Source organism: Stegodyphus dumicola, chromosome 1, assembly GCF_044657685.1.
Source record: "Stegodyphus dumicola isolate Sdum_Otavi_A_Nest chromosome 1, ASM4465768v1".
Classification (NCBI taxonomy): Eukaryota; Metazoa; Arthropoda; class Arachnida; order Araneae; family Eresidae; genus Stegodyphus; species Stegodyphus dumicola.
This window is the reverse complement of record NC_140768.1, coordinates 119,310,774-119,335,447: the sequence shown is the minus strand read 5'-3', so window position 1 is coordinate 119,335,447 and position 24,674 is coordinate 119,310,774. Positions and strand designations below refer to the sequence as shown.

Here is a 24,674-nt window from a genome sequence, read left to right as displayed (position 1 = left end):
CCAACTCGTAAAAGTTTATCTTCATTAAGAAATACATTTAAGGATAAAACCTTACTAAACCTTACTATTACTTGGAATTGATCGTTTCGACTGCAGGCACTTAATTTCAGGTTGAAATTCAGAATGCTGTACACATTTGACTAGCACCTTTGTTGCATTCTGTAGTTCAGAAGCACTCAAAAAATTTCTTTTCTTAATGGTGGATTGATTCTACAGTTGTTAGCAAACCTTAAACACCATGCAGTAGTTCTACTCAATTTGCTAAATGACGAATACCTTTTAATGAATTCGTTCTCAATGGAATTTTCACCTGTAACTATTGAGTTCACTACAGCCCACCTTCGAAGTTCAAGCTCTTCATTATCTTTGAAATCTCTTACTGATTCTGCAAGTTTAGGCCACGAATCGATGCTCTGTAATAGCCACTTAGGTCCATGCCACCACATGTCACTATTTCGTAGTTCAGATAACGTTATTCCTTTCATGGAATTTGTTTTCGTTCCTCTGGTCAGCATATCAGCCGGATTTTCATCTCCAAGGCAATAATTCCCGGACTCAGGTGATGTTTTCTCTCGTATTTCCATTACTGGATGTTGGATGAATGGTTACCATTTATTTAAATCGCCCTTTATCCAATGTAAAGTCACAGAAGAGTCTGCCCAAAAATATGCATTCATCTGGAGTCTTTTCTCTAAATGTTCTTTCACATTTGAGGTTAATCTTGCTCCGATGAGCGCCTCCATCAGCTCTAATCTTGGAAGGGACAGCTTATTCAGTGGAGCTACTCTGGTTTTGGAAATGACAAAACTACTTCCTATTCCACTGTCCGTCGTGACGTATTGCAGGTATATCACAGCTCCATTGCGTCGGTAAAGCAATGCATTTGAATGTCTGTCGATTCGGACTTGTTAGTCTTTCGGAAGTAATGTCGCGGAATGTTTACATCCTGAATTGCTGACAGTTCATTAATTCATTTTTTCATTCTGTTTTCAAAGTCCAATAGTAACGGATCATCCCAATCTACTCCAAGTTGCCAAATTTCCTTCCAAGTTGCCAAATTAGTATTTTTGTCCTAATAGTGAATGGACTTATAAATCCAATGGGATCGTAAAGCTTTCCAATGGTTTTAAGAACTTCTCTTTTTGTCATTAGCTTTGTTTTCCCTTGAACTTGATTAGTTAGATTTTGTGATTCTATCTTCAGAAGGTCTTCCTTATAATTCCATTTATATCCCAATACCTTCTGTTCCAGAACTTTCTGGATTTCACCATTTTCGTATTTCGTATTCGTCAAAAACTTCCTGCAGATTTCCACAATTTGTTTTCCACTTTCCCATGTTGAAACCAGCAGCCTTCAAAACATATCTAATATCTTCATATATGAGTTTGGCTTCGTTTTCGTCTTCATCCCCACCTATTAAACCGTCTACGTATAAACATTCGTTCAATAGTTTAACTGCTTTCTGATTTGTTTCTTTAAAGGTATTTATGTGATGTTTGATAATAGCGGCAAGCAAAAATGGGCTGGATATAGCTCCAAACAAAACGCGAGTCATCCTAAGTATTTTCGCGTTAGGTTTCCCATCCTTAACTGTAAGGTTATTTGCCCACAAAAATCTTACAGCATCCCTATCTTCAGGTGACAGAGAAATCTGGAGAAAGGCCTGTTCAATGTCGGCAGTAAATGCTATGCTATGTGTACGAAATTGTATTAATATCTCTAATAATGGTGGATTTAAATTAGGACCGGAATAGAGTCAATCGTTTAAAGAATATTCACTTTTCGAATGGCTGGATGCATCAAATACAACTCTCACGGGTTTGTCAGGTCGAATAACTGGCTGGTGAGGCATGTAATAAATTCTTCCTGTTTCTTCAGAGCTTGGATCAATTTCCTCAGCTATAGCCATTTTTAATTGCTGTTCTATAACTGAGTGATACTGCTGATGAAGCAGTATATCATTTCTCAACCTTTTAACCAGTTTATTAAAGCGAACTTCTGCATTTACGTAATTCGTTTTGAATTCAGACGAATGTTCATTCCAAGGGAGTTTAACCTCATATCGCGTTTCTTTAAATTTGATAGTTCTGCTAAAATTCTCTAAAATGTCATTATCTATTTTACTAATTTCCTTCCCTTGTTCAATTCCCAATGTTTCTAATTCCCAAAACTGCTTTAACTGTGTTGAGACCAATTTGTCGTCAACAATAATGCCCATGTTTAACAATTCACCGTTAGAATCAGTACGATCTTGAACGCACCATCCAAATATTGTTTCGGAAGCTATAAGTTTATTTTTAAAACGTTTAAGTCTACCAGTTATTATTTCATGATAGTAATCTGCTCCGATCAAAACAGCAATATTTTTTTCACTGTAATCCTGAATAATAAGAATCAGCTGACTGTAATCCTATTAACTCTTTGTTAATTTTGGAAACTGGAATATCAGGTAAAGGTAAATTAGTTGCACATATTTGGTTAGTTTCTAAAGCTTCAATTTCTATATTTAGGGATGGTTTATTTCTGTTTTCTAGTTTGACTTTCACAACATTGTAAGTTTGTTCTGTTGCCTGGTTAACCCCAAAGGCAAATACGGATAAAGTCTCCTTTCGAATAACAGGTAATTTACACTTCTCTGAAATGTCCCGAATTATAAAACTTCTTATCGATCCATTGTCTAATAGAATACGAACTGGTTCTAAATTATCCTTATCAGAAAATGGACGTATCATCACAGTGCACGTTTGTAGCAGCGCACTGCGGAAAATTTCGGTTTTTAATTGACCAATCTGAATATCTTCTTTACTGGATGGAATTGTCGACACGACCTTGTTTTTCTCTGATTTGGTTTCGAGTTGGAAACAAATAGTCCTATTGTGTTTTTATTACATATTTCGCACATTTTTCTTTCCGTACATTGCTTAATTTTATGCTGAGATTTTAGGCACAAAAAACAGCGGGCTTGAGATTTCAAAATATTTCTTTTCTCCTCCACGGTTTTAATTTCCCAGCGCTCCAAATCGTTTAGTTCGTCACAATATATGCATTTACTCCTAGCGACTGGAGCAATACATTCATATGTTTTCGGCGAATTTTTTTCAAACTGTTTACTGCGCCTGTTGTTTACATTATCGTGAGCGGAGTGGAGACGATCGTTTGATTTATGCATCCAATTATGAATCATTTCCGCTCGGTGTTTTGTTTTTGTTTCTCTCTCATTTAACTGCGTAGCTCTTTCGCGGCTTTCGATTTCTTTACGAAACGTCCATCAATTCGTTAACGTTCCATGTTTGGTCACTGTTTCTACTGCGACTGTATTCTAATGTAATCTCTGATGGAATTAATTTTAACAATATTGGGCAAAGTAAACTACTGTAAGTTTCTGATACCACGTTCATTGACTTTAAGCATCTAATTTGAGTTTCACACTGATCATATAAATTCCTAAGATTTTCTATATCTCTTACATTTTTAACAGGGGAAATATTTAACAGTTTATTCATGTGAGCATTTATTACCAAATCTTTTCTCCCAAACCTGTTAATTAGCAATTCTATAGCTGAATCGTAGTTCTCATTTGTAAGCGAAAGTCCGGAAACGGCATTATAAGCTACCCCACCTAGTAACGACTTCAAGTAACTGAACTTATTTACTTGCGATAATGAGTCATTGTTATGGATAGCTGCCTCGAATTGACTCCAAAATTCCTGTCAATTGCTAGAATCACCAACAAATTTAGAGATAGTCAATTTTGGAAGGCGAATAAATTTATTACTTTCAGGTTTGGAATCTATAGCGGTTTCATTAGGAATGCTCATACTTTCCTTATTCGAATTTTAGAGTTTGTGTAATTCCTTCAATTTTTTCTTGCTCTAAATTGCCACAACTGGATTTTTTCTTCATATTCTAGAGCGGATGAAACTTCAAGTTCATCCTCTGGGACCTTCAAATCACGTTCTATTTGAGTGTTTAAATCACTCAGAGTTTTTGCTTTTTCGTTTAATATGTCTAAAGTTTCTTCTATTACATTTATACTAACGTCATCTTTGCTTAATTCTGTCTCAATTTTCTTTAGTACCTTGGACACTGAGGTCCTTAATACTTTGAGTTTCGATTTAAGCTTAGCCACAGGATCTTTCATAATTACTTTAAAATAGAAAACTTATCCTACCTGTTTGCAGGCTTCACACACTTCACACCGTGCTAATCCATACTTACGAATCCATATTTTCGAATATTAGCCGGCTTCCCGGCATGTAGCACCAAAAAATGTTTATCTACGCACTAATGTGCACTAATCGAATCAAGTGGATGGCGTTGCCTACTCATCTATTAATCTAACGACGTATCTAAATGCCACATCTAAATTTCTGCAAGCGGTGGTTCAGTTATAATTCTATGATCAAATTCTCAATCTAAGTTTTAAAAGGATGTATTAAATACTAAACAAATTATCTAATCTAGAATCTAGAATCGAATCTAATGTTACATCTCATGAGCAGCATTCTAGCTGCGTCATAACGATCGAATGTCAAATTCTCACTGTTGCCATTTCGAGGCAGAGAAAAGTTTGTTTCTAATCAAACCGAAACATCGGCATAGTGAAAGTTTCTAGTCAAACCGGAACAGGTATTTTCTCCCTCCTTCCAGCATGCCATCGCGGTGAACGGTAGCACACTCGGCACGTATTCGAGAGGTTCAGGTTTGAGTCCCGGTGTACGTCCCCATCATTAAAAAACCTAATAACTCCGCAGTGGTGCTTGAACTAAAAGGTAGCGGACGATAATTCGTTGACACCAGGATTAGGCTATTAGGTCTCCTCATCCCCGGTTACAGCAGAAAACATCGCGGCAAAAACATCGCGGACGAAAACGTCGCGGAGAAAACAACGCAAGGTGAAAACGTCGTGCTACAAAACATTGTGGGAGAGAACATCGCAAAGAGAAAACATCGCAGTCCTAAAACATCGTGGTACAAAACATCGTCGTCGAAAATAAAGCGGTTCAAAAACTTCGCAATTTAAAAACATCGTCGTCGAAAATATCGTGGTAAAAAATAAAGTATCTACAAATCATCGCATGACGATAACATCGCAGACATGCTTTTTTCATACATGCTTTTCGCAAACATGCGTTAATAACTGTAAATGGATATTCGCATAATGATTTGTGAGCGCAAAATGGAAAGAAGGATAATTTTTACTTTCACATTTTTTTATTAACTAATAAATTTTTTCTGAAAAAGTAAGAAGGAAACTTAAGCATAGCAAATTAATGCAACTTATAGCAATTAATAGAATTTTAAACTGACATAGTTAACTAAAAAAGGCCATTAATAAATCAATTTTTATAAAGTTTTTACTGGTAATTTTTGATGAAAAGTATAATCTATAAGTTGCATTTAATTTTCTATGCTTAAGTTTCCTTCTTACTTTTTCAGAAAAAATTTATTAGTTAATAAAAAATGTGAAAGTAAAAATTATCCTTCTTTACATTTTGCACTCACTAATCTTTATGGGAATATTCATTTACAGTTATTAAAGCATGTCTGCGATGTTATCGTCATGCGATGATTTGTAGATACTTTATTTTTTACCACGATATTTTCGACGACGATGTTTTTAAACTGTGAAGTTTATGAACCGCTTTATTTTCGACGACGATGTTTTGTACCACGATGTTTTAGGACTGCGATGTTTTCTCTTTGCGATGTTTCCTCCGACGATGTTTTAGGACTGCGATGTTTTCTCTTTGCGATGTTTTCTCCGACGATGTTTTCGTCTTGCGTTGTTTTCTCCACGACGTTTTCGTCCGCGACGTTTTTGCCGCGATGTTATCGGCGGACACCCTCATCCCCAGGTGCCCTTTGAAGTATTTTCTTCTTTCTTTGCGCATGCCTTCGTGGTGCAACGGTAGCACACTCAGAGCCTATTCGAGACATCCATGGTTCGGGTCCAGGCGATGGGTGATGACACTGCGCATTTTTCATGTCTCCTGATTTAAAAAATAAAATAAAATAAAATAAAATAAAAATTTGAACATTACGGTGACACACGAATAAAAAGATACAAGGGAAATAATTTGTTAGCATCAGGATACCTGAATCCCAATGGCTCTTAAAAGGGGGAATATATAACGTATTTTCTCCCTTCTTCCAGCATGCCTTTGTGGTACAACGGTAGCACACTCGGCGCGTATTCGAGCGTCCAGATTCCAGCTTAGCAGAGCTTCGCACATTTTTCATCTCGCCCAATTAAAAAATTACCCAATGGCTGTACAAATTAATTATTTTAATTTTAATATTAAATTAATCCATTATAATTCTGAAGGTTTTTTTTTCTCGTCCTTCAATGTAATCAAAATAGCCGTGGCCAAACGTGATTGCTTGAAGTATATCTTATTCAAAGTTTTGAAGATACAGATCTGAGTAACTTTTATTTGTATTTGTAAAAAAGATGAATACGGAGTGAAGGCTTTTTGCTCTGAGAATATGAATTAAGAACGTTTTTCATTAAGAATATATTTTACTTAGGATACATTTATGTGAGAACAGTTTTTTCCATAGTTGAAATTAATAAGAAAAGAACATAAGTGACGAGCCGAGCATCTACAATCCGTAATAAAGAAAATGTCGAGTTATTTTTCTGTAAGCCTACAATTTCATCAGAATCGAGACGTCACCGAGGAGCTGTAGGGAGAGATAAAGAAGTTTATAGTTTTTTTATATACAAGCATATATATTTTTATTAATGTATCGAATTTAAAGAAATTTAGAGACTAAGTTGTCTTTAATTACTCTCAAATTTTGTGTTACTTGGAAAGTTTTCTGTGAAAGCTTAGAAAATTTTTAGAATTTGTTTATTTTTAATTTAATTTAAATAAACTTGTTTGATGATTAATTTAACATATCAGAATTATTTGAAACAAATCTCAGTCAGAATATTTAATATGCACCTTTCTATACGATTGAATTACAAAGTGTCACAAAAAAATGTCTTGCTGGTACGAAACTATAGATTTCAGATAGGAAATAAATATAAATTGGATTTTTTTTTTCATTTCTGTTATCACTATTAAGCATTTTTCACATCTATTTTTTAATTTTTTCACGTATATTTAAAATTTTTCACTATGATATAGTAAGCCAGATTTAAAATTTAGTTTTTTTTATTTTTTATTTTGTTGCTAAAGCATTTTCATTTTGTTAAAAAAAAAATTTGGCCCGTCAGCTGAAGGTTCTACTGTATCTAGAAACTTGTGCCGATGTTCTGCCTACTACAGTGGATGCGGGTTATCGCTTAGCCTGAAACGAATCACTAACTCTTAAGGCGGTTAAAATAACATTTCTATTTAAACCTTAAGTAAACAGAAAGGAGTTCCTGCGTAACAGACAAACTCCGCTATTTCCGTGTATTTAAATTAACATAGTTAAAAGACTACTCTTTCACTTTGTACCTTGATTTTTTCTTCCAGTATGCATGCAACTCGGAATCGGATACATTAAAAGCTGGCAGAAATTTTCATGTGTAATGAATACTAAAGCCACCCTTCTATACGGAATTTTCCGTCCATAATGCACAGTTGACAGTTGAGAGCAGAATCTCAACACCCGTGTGAGTTACGTAGACTATTCGGGTCCAGTTCAGACTCATTTAATCATTCGGGTCTAGTCCAGACTCATTTAAATTGACATAACAAAAAGTTAAATTTCAATGTAGGTAACGTAGTCTGAGACTACACATAAAACAGACTACTCAAGTTGGCTTAGGTATTCAACAGAGCGTATTTTAAACACTGGCTAACAAGTCGCTTAGGCCGGAATACAGCTTAGGCAGAGCTGACAAGTAAATGCAAAACGCTACTGCCAGAAGCTTTCATCTAAACATTCAAAACCTTCAGCTTAAATACACAAAGCAAATCTGGTAAGGACTATGAAATAGAGAAGTTGCAGTACAGGTTTTAATCATGATAATTGTTTAATTAACATAAAATATCGTATAAACTGTTTTCAGATCATACATTCTGCTCGCTTGCAATCTGAGTTTCAGACCATAGTACTTGCACATATTTCAGGAGTATGTTTTACAAGGTTTATTTTAAAAATTATTTACGTTTCATTTCAATTTACAAGGGCAGCTTTTACTTTCTTATCTTTCTTTCTAGGAGTCTCATGCAGTCTCAAAGTGAGGAAACAATTAGAAAAGCTTAATACCAAAACTGCTGCTCACCAGCTTACAACAGATGGCAGCCTGTCTTGAGAGCTTAAAGTTGTGACGGTGCTATTTGCAACAACTGTATGAAGATGAAGAACTTATGAAAGATTTATTTAATGTTAGCATTTCTACCATACAATAACTCAAGACAAAACAGAAGGAGATTCAATCGTAAAGGACCGAGTTGTAAAACTCATTTTGATATCTATATATTTATACTCATCATGGTATATAGATATTAAAAGCACCTGCAATAATTCATTCCTCTTGAGCAATGAACATTTGGATTGTTTTCCTACGAAAATGTCTAGGGTTCTGTATCATTCTAGTTCTGTGCGTTCATACAGCGACTCCAAGGTGATTCCACATACACAGTGTGACAGTATCTTTACAGAGATTTAGGATTATTATTTATTCTTTCAATTATTATCCCCAGTTAAGTATAGAACTAGTTTTCTGATCCTATGTTTTCATATGACTGTTTAACTAGAAGAAGATTCCGTATACCTAGTGCTTCCAGAAATTTATGAGACTTAATTTTTCAATTATTACTAAAAGTTATGCACAGAAGTAATTCTGATCAGATGTTTTCATATGACTGTTTGACTCCAAGAAGATTCTATATGCATAGTGCCTCTAGAACGTATTAGGATTTATTTTTTCAATTTAATTCTTATCCTGTGAATTCATATGACTGTCTGACCTCCAGGTGGATTTCACATAAATTTCACACCTCTAGAATTTTTTTTTTAAATTTTGCACACACACATGCATACACACACATACATATATTTAAGACATTCATTTACGGAAGACTCTTAAAATGGAAATTTTTTTTTTTAAATTTATGTAGCTCTTATTTGCTGTTACAAATACAAATATTACAAATTTGTCGTTACAAATGCAAATTTTTAAGGTCCGGTCTGAAATGGTTGATAATACGTCATTTTTTTTAAACACTTTTGTAAAAGCTGGTGTTTCACTTACAACTTGGATAGTAATTATATCGTGGGGTAACTGCCAAAATTTTACCTCTTTTACAAAAATTTGATTTTTTGCAATTATAATAAATTTTTATAATAATTTCTTAATTATTTTTATATTCAAATAACTTTTGTGTTCTTTCCATTGACATTTCAGTAGAAATTCAATATAAAGTTACCCTGTTCAAAAATTCAAACAAAAAGACTGAATTATCATTTTATTATTATTATTATTATTAATTCAGTCTTAAAACTTTGTGGATCCACTGCATGGTTATAACTATTATTTTTAAAATATACATTAATGAAGCGTATGTTACAGCAGCTTTGCTTGAAATTTAGAATTCGTGGAAACGTTTTCAAGTCGAGAACTTCTGTATTTGTAACTAAGAGTATATTAGTCTAGTTAATAAATTATAGATACATTATTACAACTATCGTTGGCAATGTAATTTTCAGCAAATACTTATTTATTATTAAATATCACTATTTTTATTTATTCTTTTCTGCTTTGTTATTGTTATCAATATGTTAGTCTAGAATTTTGTTTCATATAATTTTACATTTTTTTATGAAAGATCCTCATTTGATCAATACAAGTCAAAGAAGCTGTGAGCAGAGCCGTAGCTAGGGTTTTCAGTGCCCGGGGACAACTGAAGATTTTGCGCCCCTTTCTCTGTGCCAAGAACGGAAAGCATTTCATTCCAAAATTTCGTAACATCAATTTGACGCCCCCTGAATGCTGCGCCCGGAGGCAGATGTCCCCCCTTGCCCCACCCTAGCTACGCCACTGGCTGTGAGTCAAATAATTGTGCGATAGGATTAAGTCCTGTTATACTTTAGGTTAGATCCGAATTCGAATATAATGTGTTCTCATTTCCCTAAATTGGTGATTTTATTCAAAATTAGTTCTTGTTAGTGCTTTGCTTGTACCTGCTTTCCTTCTATATTCTGCACTCTACACGCCCATGAGGATAACAGGCCTGCTATTATGATTACGCTGTTATTGCGTGTACTCTAGAGAAGAAAAAAAAAATACTATCTGTGCGGCAAGGCCCAGAAGGACATTGCATGGGCACATAAGCCCTTGAAGGAGATAATTACATTGGAATCCTGTGTTGCTACAAGTGAACAGTATATCATAAACTTAAAAGTTGCACTGCATAAATTATAGGATTATTTACATCAGTTTCATATAATTAGAAATAACATCGGACATTTGTGTTTAAATGTCCGAAACGAGTGGCGTAGCTAGATCTTTTACCGCCCCCTATTGATATACAAGCAATAACTAAAATAATGTCAGATGACATATAGGGAATTTAAATTCCGTGCTTATTTTTGAAGAAGAACTTTTATTCTAATATATTAAAATTCATTGTTATTCCTTGTTGTTTTTGTTCGCAAAACCATCGATAACATTGCAAAAGTCTATTTGTTTGCGCTTGTTGTTATGTAGATAGTAGAGAAAGATTGCTTAAATGCAAAATATAAAATTGCACTTCTTCAATATTTTTATTGAATTTTATTTAGAAAACCATTCTCACAAATAGCAGTGCTTAGAGCAACTGAGAAGAAAGTTCGCACTGGTACTTCAATATTCGAAATGTTTGAAACTTTGTTTCTGGAAATTTTACTTTAGAATAAACAGCAAATAAAAAAAAATAATACTTTTTAATTCTTTAACTTTTTAATTTACTTATTTCTAAATAAGTTCAATAACTGAAAATTTTTGATGTTAATGAGTAATTCTTCCTTACAAATGTTGACGTTATTATATTTTAGTTGATATTCGTAATTTGCATTCCAAAATTTTGGTTGCATTAAGAAAGGTTAACAAAATTATGTAGCTGTTGAAATCTACTGGTAATTTCTTTGAATGAGTGGAAACGTATTTCGTTTTCCCTCAATTTAATTCGGTATACAATTCAGAATCTCGTTGTTCTTTGCCTGCCTCTGCAATCCACCTGAGAAATTCGTGTAACAGATATGTTATCCAAAAAATGATGTCCCCCAAAATATGCCAGCCGCGGAGAGCCACCCCCTCTAGCTAAATCACTGCTCGAAACTCTTCAACCAATGTTGAGCCAAACTCAGCCTCGAGTTAATATTTGATTTTGATGCACATGCTTAACTGGCCAAGAAACTTGGACTTCGTAAGCTCAATGAAATCTGCCAACTTGGGTGCGTCACGCAAATGATTTATGAGTTGAAAAATCCCTACGGAAAACAGAAGGCAAGGTAGGAAAGGAGGAGACCAAAGTCTCATGCAAAGAAAAATCGCCAGAGAAGTAGGAAAGAGAAACATCACTCCATCCAGGAGATAAGTAGCATAATCAATTCTGAACATCAGATTTAAATCATTTATCGTCCATATTTGCAGAAAAAAGTTCCTGCTCTGGACTAGCTCTTTTATGGGAAAAAAAAAAAAAAAAAAAAAAACCCACATTATTTGCTTAGAAATTGTATACTTTTCTACTTCGTGATTGTGTGCATTCTTATAAAAATAATAAAATTATTACTGAAAATTTCAATACTGATATGAATAGAAATATGCATAATAAAAATAAATAGGAGGCAGAAGGTGGATACAGAAATAATTTTCTAATTATGATTTTACTTAACTACTGCTAATCTTTTTATTATTATTATTATTTATTTCCAATGCCTAGGCCAAAAAGTTACAAAGAACTAAAATCTTATAAATAGAAGTTTCAAACAATAGAACAAAGAACAAAAAGGCCGAAGTAATTGCCTAAAGAGCATTCTTGCCTCCCAGTACTTCCACTCTTCTGTAAGTCTACGAAGTGCCCCACATCGGAGCAGGTGGTCCCTGTCCATTTCTTCTCGAGATTCACAAAGTGGGCTAATAGGATGAAATCACCTCATATGCGGTCAGGTCGTAAATTTACCATCCTTTTTTTCAGGGGGAGAGTTGACGAGGAGGGGATAATCTTGCTCGTGGTTTTGAGAAAATGTGGGGGGCCGTTTAAACATGTTACTTCTCTACATTCAGTTTTATACAGAGGAAAATACAAATTGAATTTTTCTAATGAATGGAATTTTGTACAATGAAAATTTATTATTGAATGATAAACTGTAAGGCAAATAACATCTTTTTTTAAAGCCATATGAGTAGAAAGACAGATATTTGTTACATAAATGAATTTGTAGTAAATATTTAGTTTTTCATTTCCAATGCTATGCTACATGTATGCGAAGTAGCTGAGTATCTGAAAAAATAGTCTTCATTCAGATGCCCTTCAAACTTTTCACGTCTAAGGACTGTTTTTCAATTACATTGTGGTCGCTGCTTTTTGGTTAATTTTCTAATGACATATAAACAATAATTTTTTTATTTGAGACTTATGAATAAAATAACGCAAACTAGACTTCAAAAAATTTTTCAGAATGAAGATAAATAATACCTAAAAAACATTATTGGTGCACTTTTAGGTTTTATATGTAGTAGTTAATATGGAATCCTTAAATTATATATATATCTATATATAGGTATATATAAACGGAACAAAATACGAAGTTAAATAATACCTAATAATACATTATTGGTGCACTTTTGGGTTTTATATGTAGTAGTTAATATGGAATCCTTAAATTATATATATCTATGTATAGGTATATATATAAACGGAACAAAATATAGAACAAGGTATAAAATATCAAAGAAAAATAACTTTATTATACAATGTTCATTACCATACGTATGTTTACGTAATATCAATATAAAGGTTTCGTAAACATATAATTTATTTTTATATTTTGTATTTTTTGTATTATACATATCTGAAGTTTAATTTTACTTGTTCTCCTTTTGGGTTACGACTTTAAGTGAGAAAGAATTGTTAGGACATTTATAGGGATTACATTATATGCAATCAGTTAAGATCCGACTTTTCCTTTCTTTTAATCATTATATATATTTAAATACTACATTATAAGTATACATAAAATATAGCAGCATTTTAAGCTACTTATTTATATATCAGTGGTAACCGCGCGGTGGAAGTGACGTCACAGGGGGCGTGGCTTCCGCCATCTTGGATCACGTGACAACCGGAAATAACGTTGATGGATGGGATGACGTAATCAAGTTGAGTTTCTTCTTTATGGTGTGGCAACGATCTTTTCAAAGTTTTTATTTTTTGTGGCAACGACGCTATTTGTTTAGGTTTTGTGGCAACGAACTCTTGAACTACGTGTTTGGAATGACATCATCCATTTCTTGTTGAGACATGTTGTTTTACAAAATGGCGTCTGCCGTATCACACCTTTGTATGCCTCCGCTGAGGTGTATGGATACTTTTCTGTGAACCAATCAGATTTTTTGAAATATGACCTCACCGTCTCTTAACCAATCACCGCTCAGATGAAATAGAGTTCCTACCCGGTATAAAGTTATCCCGAGCAACGTTCCGCATTTCTTTCCTGCCTGTCGCCCTGAGTGTACGTATCTGCTTTTCCTTAGACAATCATTCTTCACTGCTTCGAATGGATCAGGCACGAAACCACAAAGAGGTAAGTAACTTTTTGAAATATACTGCTTTTAGATTTTTTAATCTTTAAAAATAGTTGAATTTGCAATATGTGCTTAATTTGTCTTTACTTTTTTTCAGATGAAAAACCTATTTGAGAAAGAACCTATACCTTCCCACATAGCACAAAAACATCCTTGGGATATCCCAAGGATGTTGCTCGCGGTATATGCGCACATCCTCAGGACATCCCGGAATATCCCGCGAACCTCCTCCCGAGTGCTTAATGTCACATCCCGGGATATCCTCAGGACATCCTAACCAAGTCCCATCGACAGCGTGCGGGATGTTATTAGGATATGAACTTCTACTTACTACATCCTCCGGACATCCCGGGATGTCCCACAAACCTCCTAAGCACATCCCATTATATCCTAAAAACATCCTATCTATGTCCATCGACAGCATATGGGATGTTATTAGGATTTAGATTCCAACTTACTACATCCTCAGGACATCCCGTAATATCCCAATTTCCTCCTAAACTCATCCTCCTGAGCGCTTAATGTCACATCCCAGTATATCCTTAGGACATCCTATCTACGTCCCACCGACAGCGTATGGGATGTTATCAGGATTTGAAACACTAGTTACAATATCCCTTTAACCTCTTAAATACATACTCTCAACTGCTTAGTGTCACATCCCAGTATATATACAGAGGAAAATTCCAGTGAAAGTAGTATGTGAAGGTGTGATGATCTAAAACCTACTTTTTTTTACACAGATAGTCTCAAATCGTTCTCCTATGGTTACTATGGAAAAATCAGAAATGTTGAAAATATTCATACAACTTATTTTGTTTTTAAATCTGAATTTGTGAATATATTAAAACTGAGCAAGGAAATTAAAATGAATTAATACAAAATATTAAAACTGAAAATTTTGCTTTTATTTTTAAGATATTAAAAATCTTTTGATCATTTTTAAACATCCAATAGCCCCCAAATTGAATTATTCATAATTAAATTATTTTACAAAATCAGTTTCTAATTTCAGTTAATTTGTATTAAAAATTGAATAATAAAATTACCCATTTAATAATCTTTACATAAATGAATCATCTTTCTTTAAAACATGTAAGGAATTTATAGTGTTTTGATGACACTGTTGGGAAATTGTTAAAAGGAATAAATTGTATTTTTAAAACTAAATCAATTCCTAGCCTCAGAATAAATAAATATGTTTTCGTAACATGAGAATGCTGCAGGCTTTTTTATATATTTAATATTTAGTTGTAAAAATTTGACATTATGTTAACAATTCTTTATATCATTCAAAAGGTAACTCAAGAAGCTCTTCTAAAATTCTATCTTTCTGTTCACACAATTAAAAAAAAATCTGAAAGGACTCAGATTTTAGCAGTCACTCAAAGAGGCTAAAAGTTTATGAATGCATAGATTATCAATAGAGATGGGGCAGTGGAAATAGCAAAACATTTTATAAGATACTGACACCAGAAAGTTATATATCTTCTATATATTTGAAAAATGAAGAAATATATCATGTAATTATGTAGAAATATTAAAATGTTTTCAATTAGATATATCATGAATTAAATGCATTTTAAATCAATCAGATTAAAAATTAAAAAAAGCATTGTTAAGAACTGTGTGTAATGCTTTTAAATAGCTTGGCTTGTTAGTCAATAATATATCAGATTTTAAAGGTAAATATGTTAAATTTTGCCAAATGGCAAGACTTGAATGAAAAGCGAAACAAGTTTACGACTGACGACATGAAGTCACATTTCAAAACTAATAGCCCTTTTAGATTAAAAAAAAAAAGTTCTGAAAATAATTTGCAATGGTTCATTGGTATTATTTTACGCAAAATTCAGTAAAATGAGATTTACCCGTTGAAATCAGCACCAAATTAAACTTTGTAAATTCTAGCGCATGTTAAAAAAGGTTGTCTCATCCAGAATTTTATTACTAACCATTCATTTCAGAGTAAAATAAAACAGTAATGCCATATATATAAAAATCTAAAAGCAGTATAAATATCAAAAATTTAAATCTGCATTTTACGCAACATAGAAAAACTTCAAAAGATCTACTGTTTACCATGCAATTAAGGCATTTTATTCTGCTATCAACTCTACCAATTATTAATTCCATTAAGTATATTCAGTTTACTCTTTCTGCTCAATATATGCAATGTAAAATTTTCCATAAATTTATTAATTCATTTTATTTTGAGGTGAGCTTTTATTTAACTCTCAATGTCAACGAGAATGTTTAGTTCATTTTTTATTCAGTCTCATAAGAGATATCAAAATACGTGGATTTATGTACGTGTATTTATGAATCAAAATACATGAGAAATCACAGTGAGAAAAGCACTGCTACCTTAAACTGTGATTATATATAAGAAATGCAGTGAATTATAGTTAAAAAATAGTGAAAATATTTATATTTCTGAACTATTTCATATATAACATTTTCAGTTTCGCATATGTGGCAATTTCAGAACTTTTTTACGTATACCAATTTTTTGAAATATCTGCAAATTTTTGTATCTTCAAGGAAAGCTTATTCTTTCACCTTTAGTATATAAGTAATGGTAATTTACCAGATAAAATTACTTAATGGGGAATACAGAAAAATATCTAACCACTTACCTTTGTGACTTCATCTGCAAAGAGACTAAAAAAGTAGTTCAGCTAAATCTGCTATAATAAATATGTATAATAATGCTAAATTATGCAATATCTATTAATATGACAAATTTTTGTAAACCTATTTATTTGGATGAAAAATAAACACATTCAGAAATTTATGGCACTATATTATGATTAACAGAGGAAAAACACTTTTCAAAATTCAAAATAGTTTTTATTAATCCAATTTATCACATTTTATTTGAATTCATGAAAAACAATCTTATATCCATGTATTCTTATGTATATAAGAACTCTTGATAAATTGGATCTCTGTCATTGCCTTTCACAGCACCTAAAATAAAAAAACACTCACAATTACTATATGTGAATATAATTCATAATTAAATTTAAACAAATGACTATTAGAATGCAAATTAAAGGAAGCATTTAAAATATTTTAACATTTAGTACCTATAAACAGAGTAGCAATTATTTGATTTTTCGATTATGGTAAAATAAACATGGGGAATGCCTTTTAAAATTTTTTTATGTCAGAAAATAAATTCAAACCACCAACTGAACATAGCAGTTTTATCAATCAGCCACTGGTAGGTAACCTGGATACTGAATCAACATATAAAGTTGCCAAGATAAAGAGAGAAACAAAATTATGAAATCACATCTTACCTATTCATAAAACTATTTTAAATTTAATGTGTAGGCAAGTCCAAAAAGAGTGAGAATGAATTTATTTTGCAACATAAAGTAAAGTCTTGCAGGAGCAAAAAAAAACTTGTCTCATGAGATTGGCAAGTAAAAAATAATTAACTGCATCTGGTAACATTTATCTGACAACACATAAGTAATTGTTAGCTATGTGCAGAAAATAAAATCTCATCAGAGGCATAGCTAGAGGGGTCATCTGTCCCCGGGTGCAGAATCCAAGGGGCGCCAAACTGATGTTAGAACATTTTAGAATTAAATGTTTTCCATCCTTGGCAAGCAGTAGGGGGCGCGAAATCTTCAGTTGTCCCTGAGCGCTGAAAACCCTAGCTATGACTCTGAATCTGATCATGTTAATGCAATTTTAAACTTTTGAATTTAACTGCAGAAATTTACCAAAGAAGTACTTGTAACAGTAGTAAATGAAGATGTGGCTAATCTTTACTGTATGGTACACCTTGGTTTCTGTCTGAAAAAAAATCGCAAAGTGGTATTGGTTGTTTGTGAAATGTGGAAGCCCATTGCGTCAAATAAATTTTCCGGTAACCCCAATGTTGATAACGTTGGCAAAAGTAGCCTTTGGGGGAAAAAAAACTTTTTTTTTGTCAATAAAAAGGAGTTATTTCTGCAAATATTGCCAACGTGCTGTGATAAATTTAGTTTTGGGCTACTTTTTTTAATAGTAAACCTTTTGTACGGTCCCAGGTTTTTGGTTCTTACCATTCTTTTCAATTGCTGTGTTTGGTTGCACGGAAGTGGCATGGTCTTGTATTTTGAACATGCTATTTATTATTTTGGTGTGGGTACCATCGCTTGAGTATGTCTGAGGTGACTAAGAGACGAAAAATTTAATTGAATTGCCTACCTGGAGGATGGTGGTGGGAAGCCTAAACATATGCATGTGAAAAAAAAGGTATGTTAAAAAAATAACGTTTCATTTATTTTTTTGTCTCTGTGTGTTAATTTTTGTTAGAAGATTTGTTGTTTAATGTTTTTATGTTAGGAAATATGTATTTTTGGTAATTATTCCTCTCTGTTTGTGTATTTTTGGTTGTCTGTGTGTTAAGACGGTGGCGAATTTTTTCTGGTAACTATGATATTTTTAACTTTCTGATTTTCTTAAAGTGAAAATAGATCAATGTGTTACATGGACAAAGTTAAGGCAGTGCACAATGCCCAGTTTGTGCAGTTCCACAAACTGTGCAGTGTACATGGACACAGAGTTTGTGTATGCCTTTGACTTCTTATTTTGGTTTTGTGTAGCGGCCACCTTGAAATTGGAGTCGATCCTCTCAGGTGACGATCTTGATATATATATATATATATAAACGATTCGCCAAGGGTTACAGTAGAGTAAATTTTTACCAAAGATGTTCTACCATAATCACCATTTCAGTGGTTTAAACACTAGTGGAGCAGTATGCAGAGATGAAGATTTGAGTTTTGAGTACTCCAGCCATTACAGTGAACAAAATTATAATAAACATAGCCACAATAATTGTCTATAAATATTGATGTATAACACTGCATTAACTAATATATTTCTTATGCTAGTATATACAGAATCCTTAATCGAAGGGAAAATCAGAAGACTGTGCATGCATTTTCCTTTAACTGAAAATGGATTTGACCATACAAATCTTAGTCTTACGGGACATGCCACACTATGCAAATAGACAGTAAAAAGTGCTTGTGTTGTTTTTATTTGTTAGAGATATGAAATAAATATACTAGATTTTAATTTTTTCTTTTCTTGTTTTACATTTGGATTACCTATCAAAAAGTAAGGAATTTTGATATTATTACAATATCGGAGTTAAAATAACAATTATTGGACATGTTAAAGTAATGAAAATTTTAAATTAGGTTAAAAAGTAACCCTTATGTGGCATATTTTTGAATTAAACTCTATCGACATTAAAAACAACAAAACATCCCTCTTTATTAAGGACTTTAATTAACTAATTTTAAATACGGAGCTATGAATGAATTTTTTCCCTTGCATGTTATAATAACTGAAACAAAATTACTCTGATACAGTCAAAATTCCTAAATGCAAGTACATAAAATTTACTTTAGCAATTTAAAGAGATGAGACACACTGAACACATGAATAAATTTCTATCAAAGGATAATTTATTAAATTTGGCCCGTTCCATAGTAAACTTTAACCGTTAGATTACATTATTACACCATGTTATCTGTTTGAAAAGCAAGTCATTCCAGATCTTAGATGTAAAAGAAATGCAAAAATAATATACAGATTATTGAAAAATGATGTATACTAATGTTTATAGATATGATTAAATGTAACAGAAAATTTACTGTCACAACCACATTTTTAAGTGAAATGTATTATTTTAACATTTTACAATATTTAAGGTATGGCATTAAATGCAACATTATGTGCCTGGATATAAGTTAGTAAATTAAAAAAATAATAATAATAATAATCAAAGAATGAATGTCATGAAAAATTTCAAAAACAAGCAGAATTTAATTTAGAAGACCTTTAGACACTTATGATAAATAAATTTGAGAATTCTTCACCCAAAATTAAATTATAATTAACTAAAACCAGTTTGACTGACCTTCTACAAAATCCTTCAGCTGCAATTTTTTCTCGCTTGAAAACCAAATTCTTCTCAACATGGTAATAACATCTTAACCAGTTGAAATTCCTGCAGAAAGTTTGATAACACAGTAATAGAATTAATAGAATAGAAAAATTAACACAAAAGTATAGAACATCATTTAAACTTAACATTATTAAAAATTTTGGTGCTTTCTGACTATCTGCAAAGCTGTGAAAATTAGCAAAATGGTTAGTTTATGGTTCATATCTACTGCTCTGTTCACAAGTAGTAATTCAAATAAACACTTTATAAGAAACAAGAAATTTTAGGATGCACACACACACAAAAATATATACATTGGGTCAATATTCACATATTTTTCCTCCAATGGAATACTATTCAGAAATAAAGATTAAATATAAAGCGTGTAAATACATGTGTGTGGTATGCATATTCATAGTTTGCTATTATCGTGTGCATACATACTCTTGCTGTTTTAGCATAAGTTGAAGCTGTGAGGGCAGATGATAAGAAAGTATCAGAATTTTTCATGTATAAGAAAAGATTGCCCTGACAATAGTATCTCAATTGTTTAGCACTGACATTTACATAGCGCATTAGAAATATATAGTAATATATGTATAATAAAAAGATAATTGCATATTATTAATTCATTTTTTTAAATGCCAAAGTTTAACAATTCTTTCACATATAATTAAACAGAATTCTTTTACATGAACATCTAAAATCCATTCTTAACTAAAGAATAAATAATAAAACCATGTAAATTTCTTATTTAAGCCCATCATTTCCGAAATGTCTACTTCTGAAAGTTCCCAGCATTTCTCAATATATTATTAAATTACTAAACTAAGCATCAATGATCGTCATGTTCGCTAATGTGGCAATATCTTTCACACTTCTTTGTTACCACAAGTAACAAGTAGGCTTCAATAAATCTTTAACTGTTACATGCTACTTTTGTCTAAAATTTGTACAAATAATAAAATTAAATGAGCTCTTTATAATATGCTCAAAGAAATAATTTTGTATGAAAATGTGTATGTTATATATTGGCCTGATTAATGATTCAGGAAATAATTCGGGTTTTCAAAGTGCTTCCAATAATTCAAATTTCAGCTTGTGTCAAAATAAAATCTATAACACAAAGATAAGCAAATTTCCTTATGAACAATGCATTTTAACATTATTCAATCACTGGCAATCACACAGTACTGATTGCTTCAATAAACATTACTGTAACTGTGTTATTTAACAGACTGTAATGTTTTAATTATTATCTTAATTAAAACATTATAGTCTTTTCCTCCTTCTAACACCAAAAGAAAACCCAGATAAGAAATATAAAAATATCAGTAAAAATAAATTATATTATTGAATGACACTTTACATTAATTACACTTATGCATATATTATTTTATTATAAATTATTTCAAAATCAAAGAAGAGAAGGGGGAGAAACTTTAATATTGACATTTCTAAAATGATATAAACATTAATCATTTAGTACAGTTTGTTATTTCAGGCAAAAAGAATTCACTTTTTTGGATAGCATTTATATTTCCATCTCACTTTCAATGAAACATTAAGAGAAATGCATATAATTTAAACACCAGTTTATTTTATTTATCAGACAGATTATGTCAACTCGAAAAAACCTATCAGTAAAATTCGGTAGTAATAATTCTGAATGTTAGGCAACTTGCAAGATTCAACAAAAATTATCAATACTTTTATTATAATGACAATACTACAGTAACATGAACATAAAATTAAACTGCATATAACTATAAAATAAGCCAGCATATAATAATGGTGCATTGGTTTCTAAAACAATGGGATCAATGAAAAAATACATGTATTATGGTAGCTATTCATATTCTTCAGCTTTCCTAATATTCTCATGTTCACTTTACATAACTAAAGTATCTAAAATACAATAAAAATGCAAACAATATTTATGAGAAAATGTTAAAAGCAATCATAAGCATTTGATTGAATGACCATATTTTGTCTTCCTGCAAGTCGAATCTTAAAATGATATGCAGTTTGAAAAATGCTTAATCCTTTTATAAAATATTCAAAAAAGATTAAAAAAAGGTACTGTTCTGTTATCAGGACCGGGTTCAGAAATGTATTTATGTATGCTTGTATATTTGTATGTGTGTGTGTCTACATATACACATCTATGCACATACTTACAAACACAGGTTCATACATTTCCGATTCTGGTTTCGATAACAGAATAGTACCCCCAAAAAAACTTGAATTACAAACTAGATTAAGATAATGTTTCAACCATACATATTTTGGACAAAACAATGCAAACTCTTATTTTTATACAATTGTTCAAACTATTTAACATAAATTTATTGCTGCAGTAAAATAATAAGCAATCTGATCACACATATTATTTTGAAACTGAATGCATAAACTAGACTAAAAAAAATTCAGTCATAAACATTTGGATAGCAGGGCAAATTAGATATTTGAAAAGACAGCCAGCCATTGAGATACACGTAATTCACGAAAGAATGGTAACAATTCATAAAGCTGTGAAACATTTAACTGTCAAAATGACATAAATTCGAAAAGCAGAAAAAGTAAACATACAAGTATTGCAACTGAACTTACCTTTCATGCAACAAAAAATATCCATACAAGTTAACCACATGGCGCAGCCATTTTGGATTTCGTTTCAAATCAGACAGATGTTTACGGATTTGCGGAAGAATACGAGGAACTAATAGTTTGCCGGATACAATGTGCAATGACGCGAAAGAATATAGTTCTGTAGAACTTCCTACATTATTCCGTAATAAACAGTACTATTTTCTAATTTTTTCTTTATCTAATTAATTAATTAATAGGGAAATAGTTAAATAATGCCAAATTCATTTTTAATGAAATGTAAAATTTTGCATGTATGGGATGACCACCTTCCAGTGGCGTAGCGAGGAGGGGGCAAGGGGGTGCATGATGCCCCGGGCGCCACTCGTAGAGGGGGCGCCAAATGGTCTCCAAACAAGATTTTCCTGAAAATTTCAGTTTTTATTTTGACCGATTTCTGGAAAATATATTTAAAATTAATAACTTTTGTAATATAATTAATTATTTATTTTCTTGATTTTTCTGATAAAATGTGTAATAAAATGTTTGAGTACATCAACCAAAACATTCTTTCTGACCACTTTATTTCTCCAAAGAAGAGATATATTTTTATTTCTTTAAACGAAATGCATGTATATCTCCCGCTTTTTATTTTAAAACGATAACACGACCTTGTCCGGAATTTCTCAAAAATATTTAATTTTCAAAATCCGATTCCATAATCTGGAAATGACATTTTGGGAAAATCCTAACGCTTCCGCTACAATGGATTGCGTTTGACTCTAATGTAAACGACTGATGGCCTTCCTGGCTACCGATTCAACTAAGTCATCTTGCTGAGACATCGTATATTCACTGCTACGAAGCATTCAACGGTTGTCAATTGTTTCTAATCTCCTATTACAAAAGGAATACTGCAAGTGTCTCCTTACTCCTTATCTAAAACGCATAGTTTTCGACGTCACAGACTAAATTTGCATATTCCCTACTTTGTAAACGTTATAATTTTCCTTTATAATCTCTTCTATTTCCTTTTGTTCAAAAAGGTTGTCGATTATATGGTTATTTCATACCGAACCCACAATATCCCCTAATTGTTTTGAGCAGTGAATGTGACTGCATGGCGTTACTCCGCAGTAGAAAAGAAACGGAACCTAAAAGTCCACTACAGATCTATGGAGAAAATATTTTTCAAAACCTAAGAGTCGCACTTCAAATACTCCTTACTATTTCATTATCAAATGCTAGCTATAAACGTTCGTTCAGCAAATTAAAATAAATTTTCACATATTTACAATCAACGATGAGACAGGATCTCCTAAGTTATCTAGCATTTTTAAGTGTGCAAAGAGAAAAAGTTGAAAGGATAGACTTCGATGAAGTAAATGATAAATTTGCTTCAGCCAAGGTAAGAAAAATGTATACATAGTAATTAATTGCATTCATGTATTATATTATTATTAATAAATATAAGTTCCCGACCAAGTCGAGGTGCACGTGATTGAAGCGAGATGAGGGGAAGTGAAGTAAAACTTTTTAAGTTGGCTGGTGGTGTGTCTGACAATTTTAGATCTTTGGCACTCCAAGCACGAACATGTCCAGTTGGCTATGTCCTTTCGCATGCTAGGCCATACGAAACGTTGCTGTATCAGTTTCCTCAAAGCCTTGATGCCAGGCTGTGACAGAAGATGTAACTGACTAAAAATGGCATGGCGAAACCCGGAGGGAACATAAATTTGAAATCTTGAATCCTGAACATTACAATAAAGTGATTTTTCAGGTGACAGCTGCACAGGCTTCAAGTTGAGATTGGTGGAAGATTTGCTTTTCGAAAGAGGTTTGTAGTTCTGAATCCCGGTGTTGTTTATCCGCAAGGGCAGCAAAGTTTATTGTCGAAGGAACGACTAGTTCTTCAGTACGAGACAAGGTGTCTCCAGCAATATTCTGCGAACCCTCAATATAACGGATATCTGTTGAAAATTGTCCTATGAAGTCTAGGTGTCATTTGACCAGGAGAAGCTTTATCTGAACGCTGTTGAAAAGCATACGTTAAGGGGTTTTGATCCGTGAAGATCATGAAAATGCGTCCCTCTAGCATATGTCAAAAATATTTGACAGCTTCATAAGTTCCTAATAACTCGCGATCGTAAGTGCTGTATCTGGTTTGTGCTGGTCAGAGGTTTTTAGAAAAATATGAAAGTGGTCTCCATAATTCTTGATCGTTCTGTTGTAAAACTGCTTCTATACCTGTTGTTGATGCGTAAACGTGTAGAAATATTAGGTTATTTTTGGAAGCAGAAGAGATGAAAAATATGCAACGCCTTCGCCGGGAATCGAGCAGCGGACCTCTGGAGTACCGGCGGCCCAGCCTGCAGAACCACTACACCACGA

The 24,674-nt window shown here is 32.5% G+C and overlaps 1 protein-coding gene and 1 long non-coding RNA gene across 3 annotated transcripts in view; one reads left to right on the top strand and one right to left on the bottom strand.

Moving 5' to 3' along the window:
• Positions 1 to 9,695, top strand: part of LOC118180332 (synaptic vesicle 2-related protein-like) — a 131,628-nt gene extending 121,933 nt beyond the window's left edge. For both annotated transcript variants that reach the window (XM_085819778.1, XM_085819776.1), the window contains one exon: positions 8,163 to 9,695. In XM_085819778.1, coding sequence (XP_085675904.1) covers positions 8,163 to 8,186 — 24 coding nt within the window. In that variant the 3' untranslated portion in view covers positions 8,187 to 9,695. The remainder of the gene's footprint in view (positions 1 to 8,162) is intronic.
• A 6,868-nt stretch (positions 9,696 to 16,563) lies between these two features.
• On the bottom strand, positions 16,564 to 22,594 carry LOC146999221 (uncharacterized). Its single transcript, XR_015041892.1, has 3 exons — positions 22,308 to 22,594; positions 19,668 to 19,757; positions 16,564 to 16,705 (listed from the first exon to the last, which is right to left on the bottom strand). It is a non-coding gene; the product is annotated as an uncharacterized LOC146999221 (long non-coding RNA).
• Between the last annotated feature and the right edge of the window lie 2,080 nt (positions 22,595 to 24,674).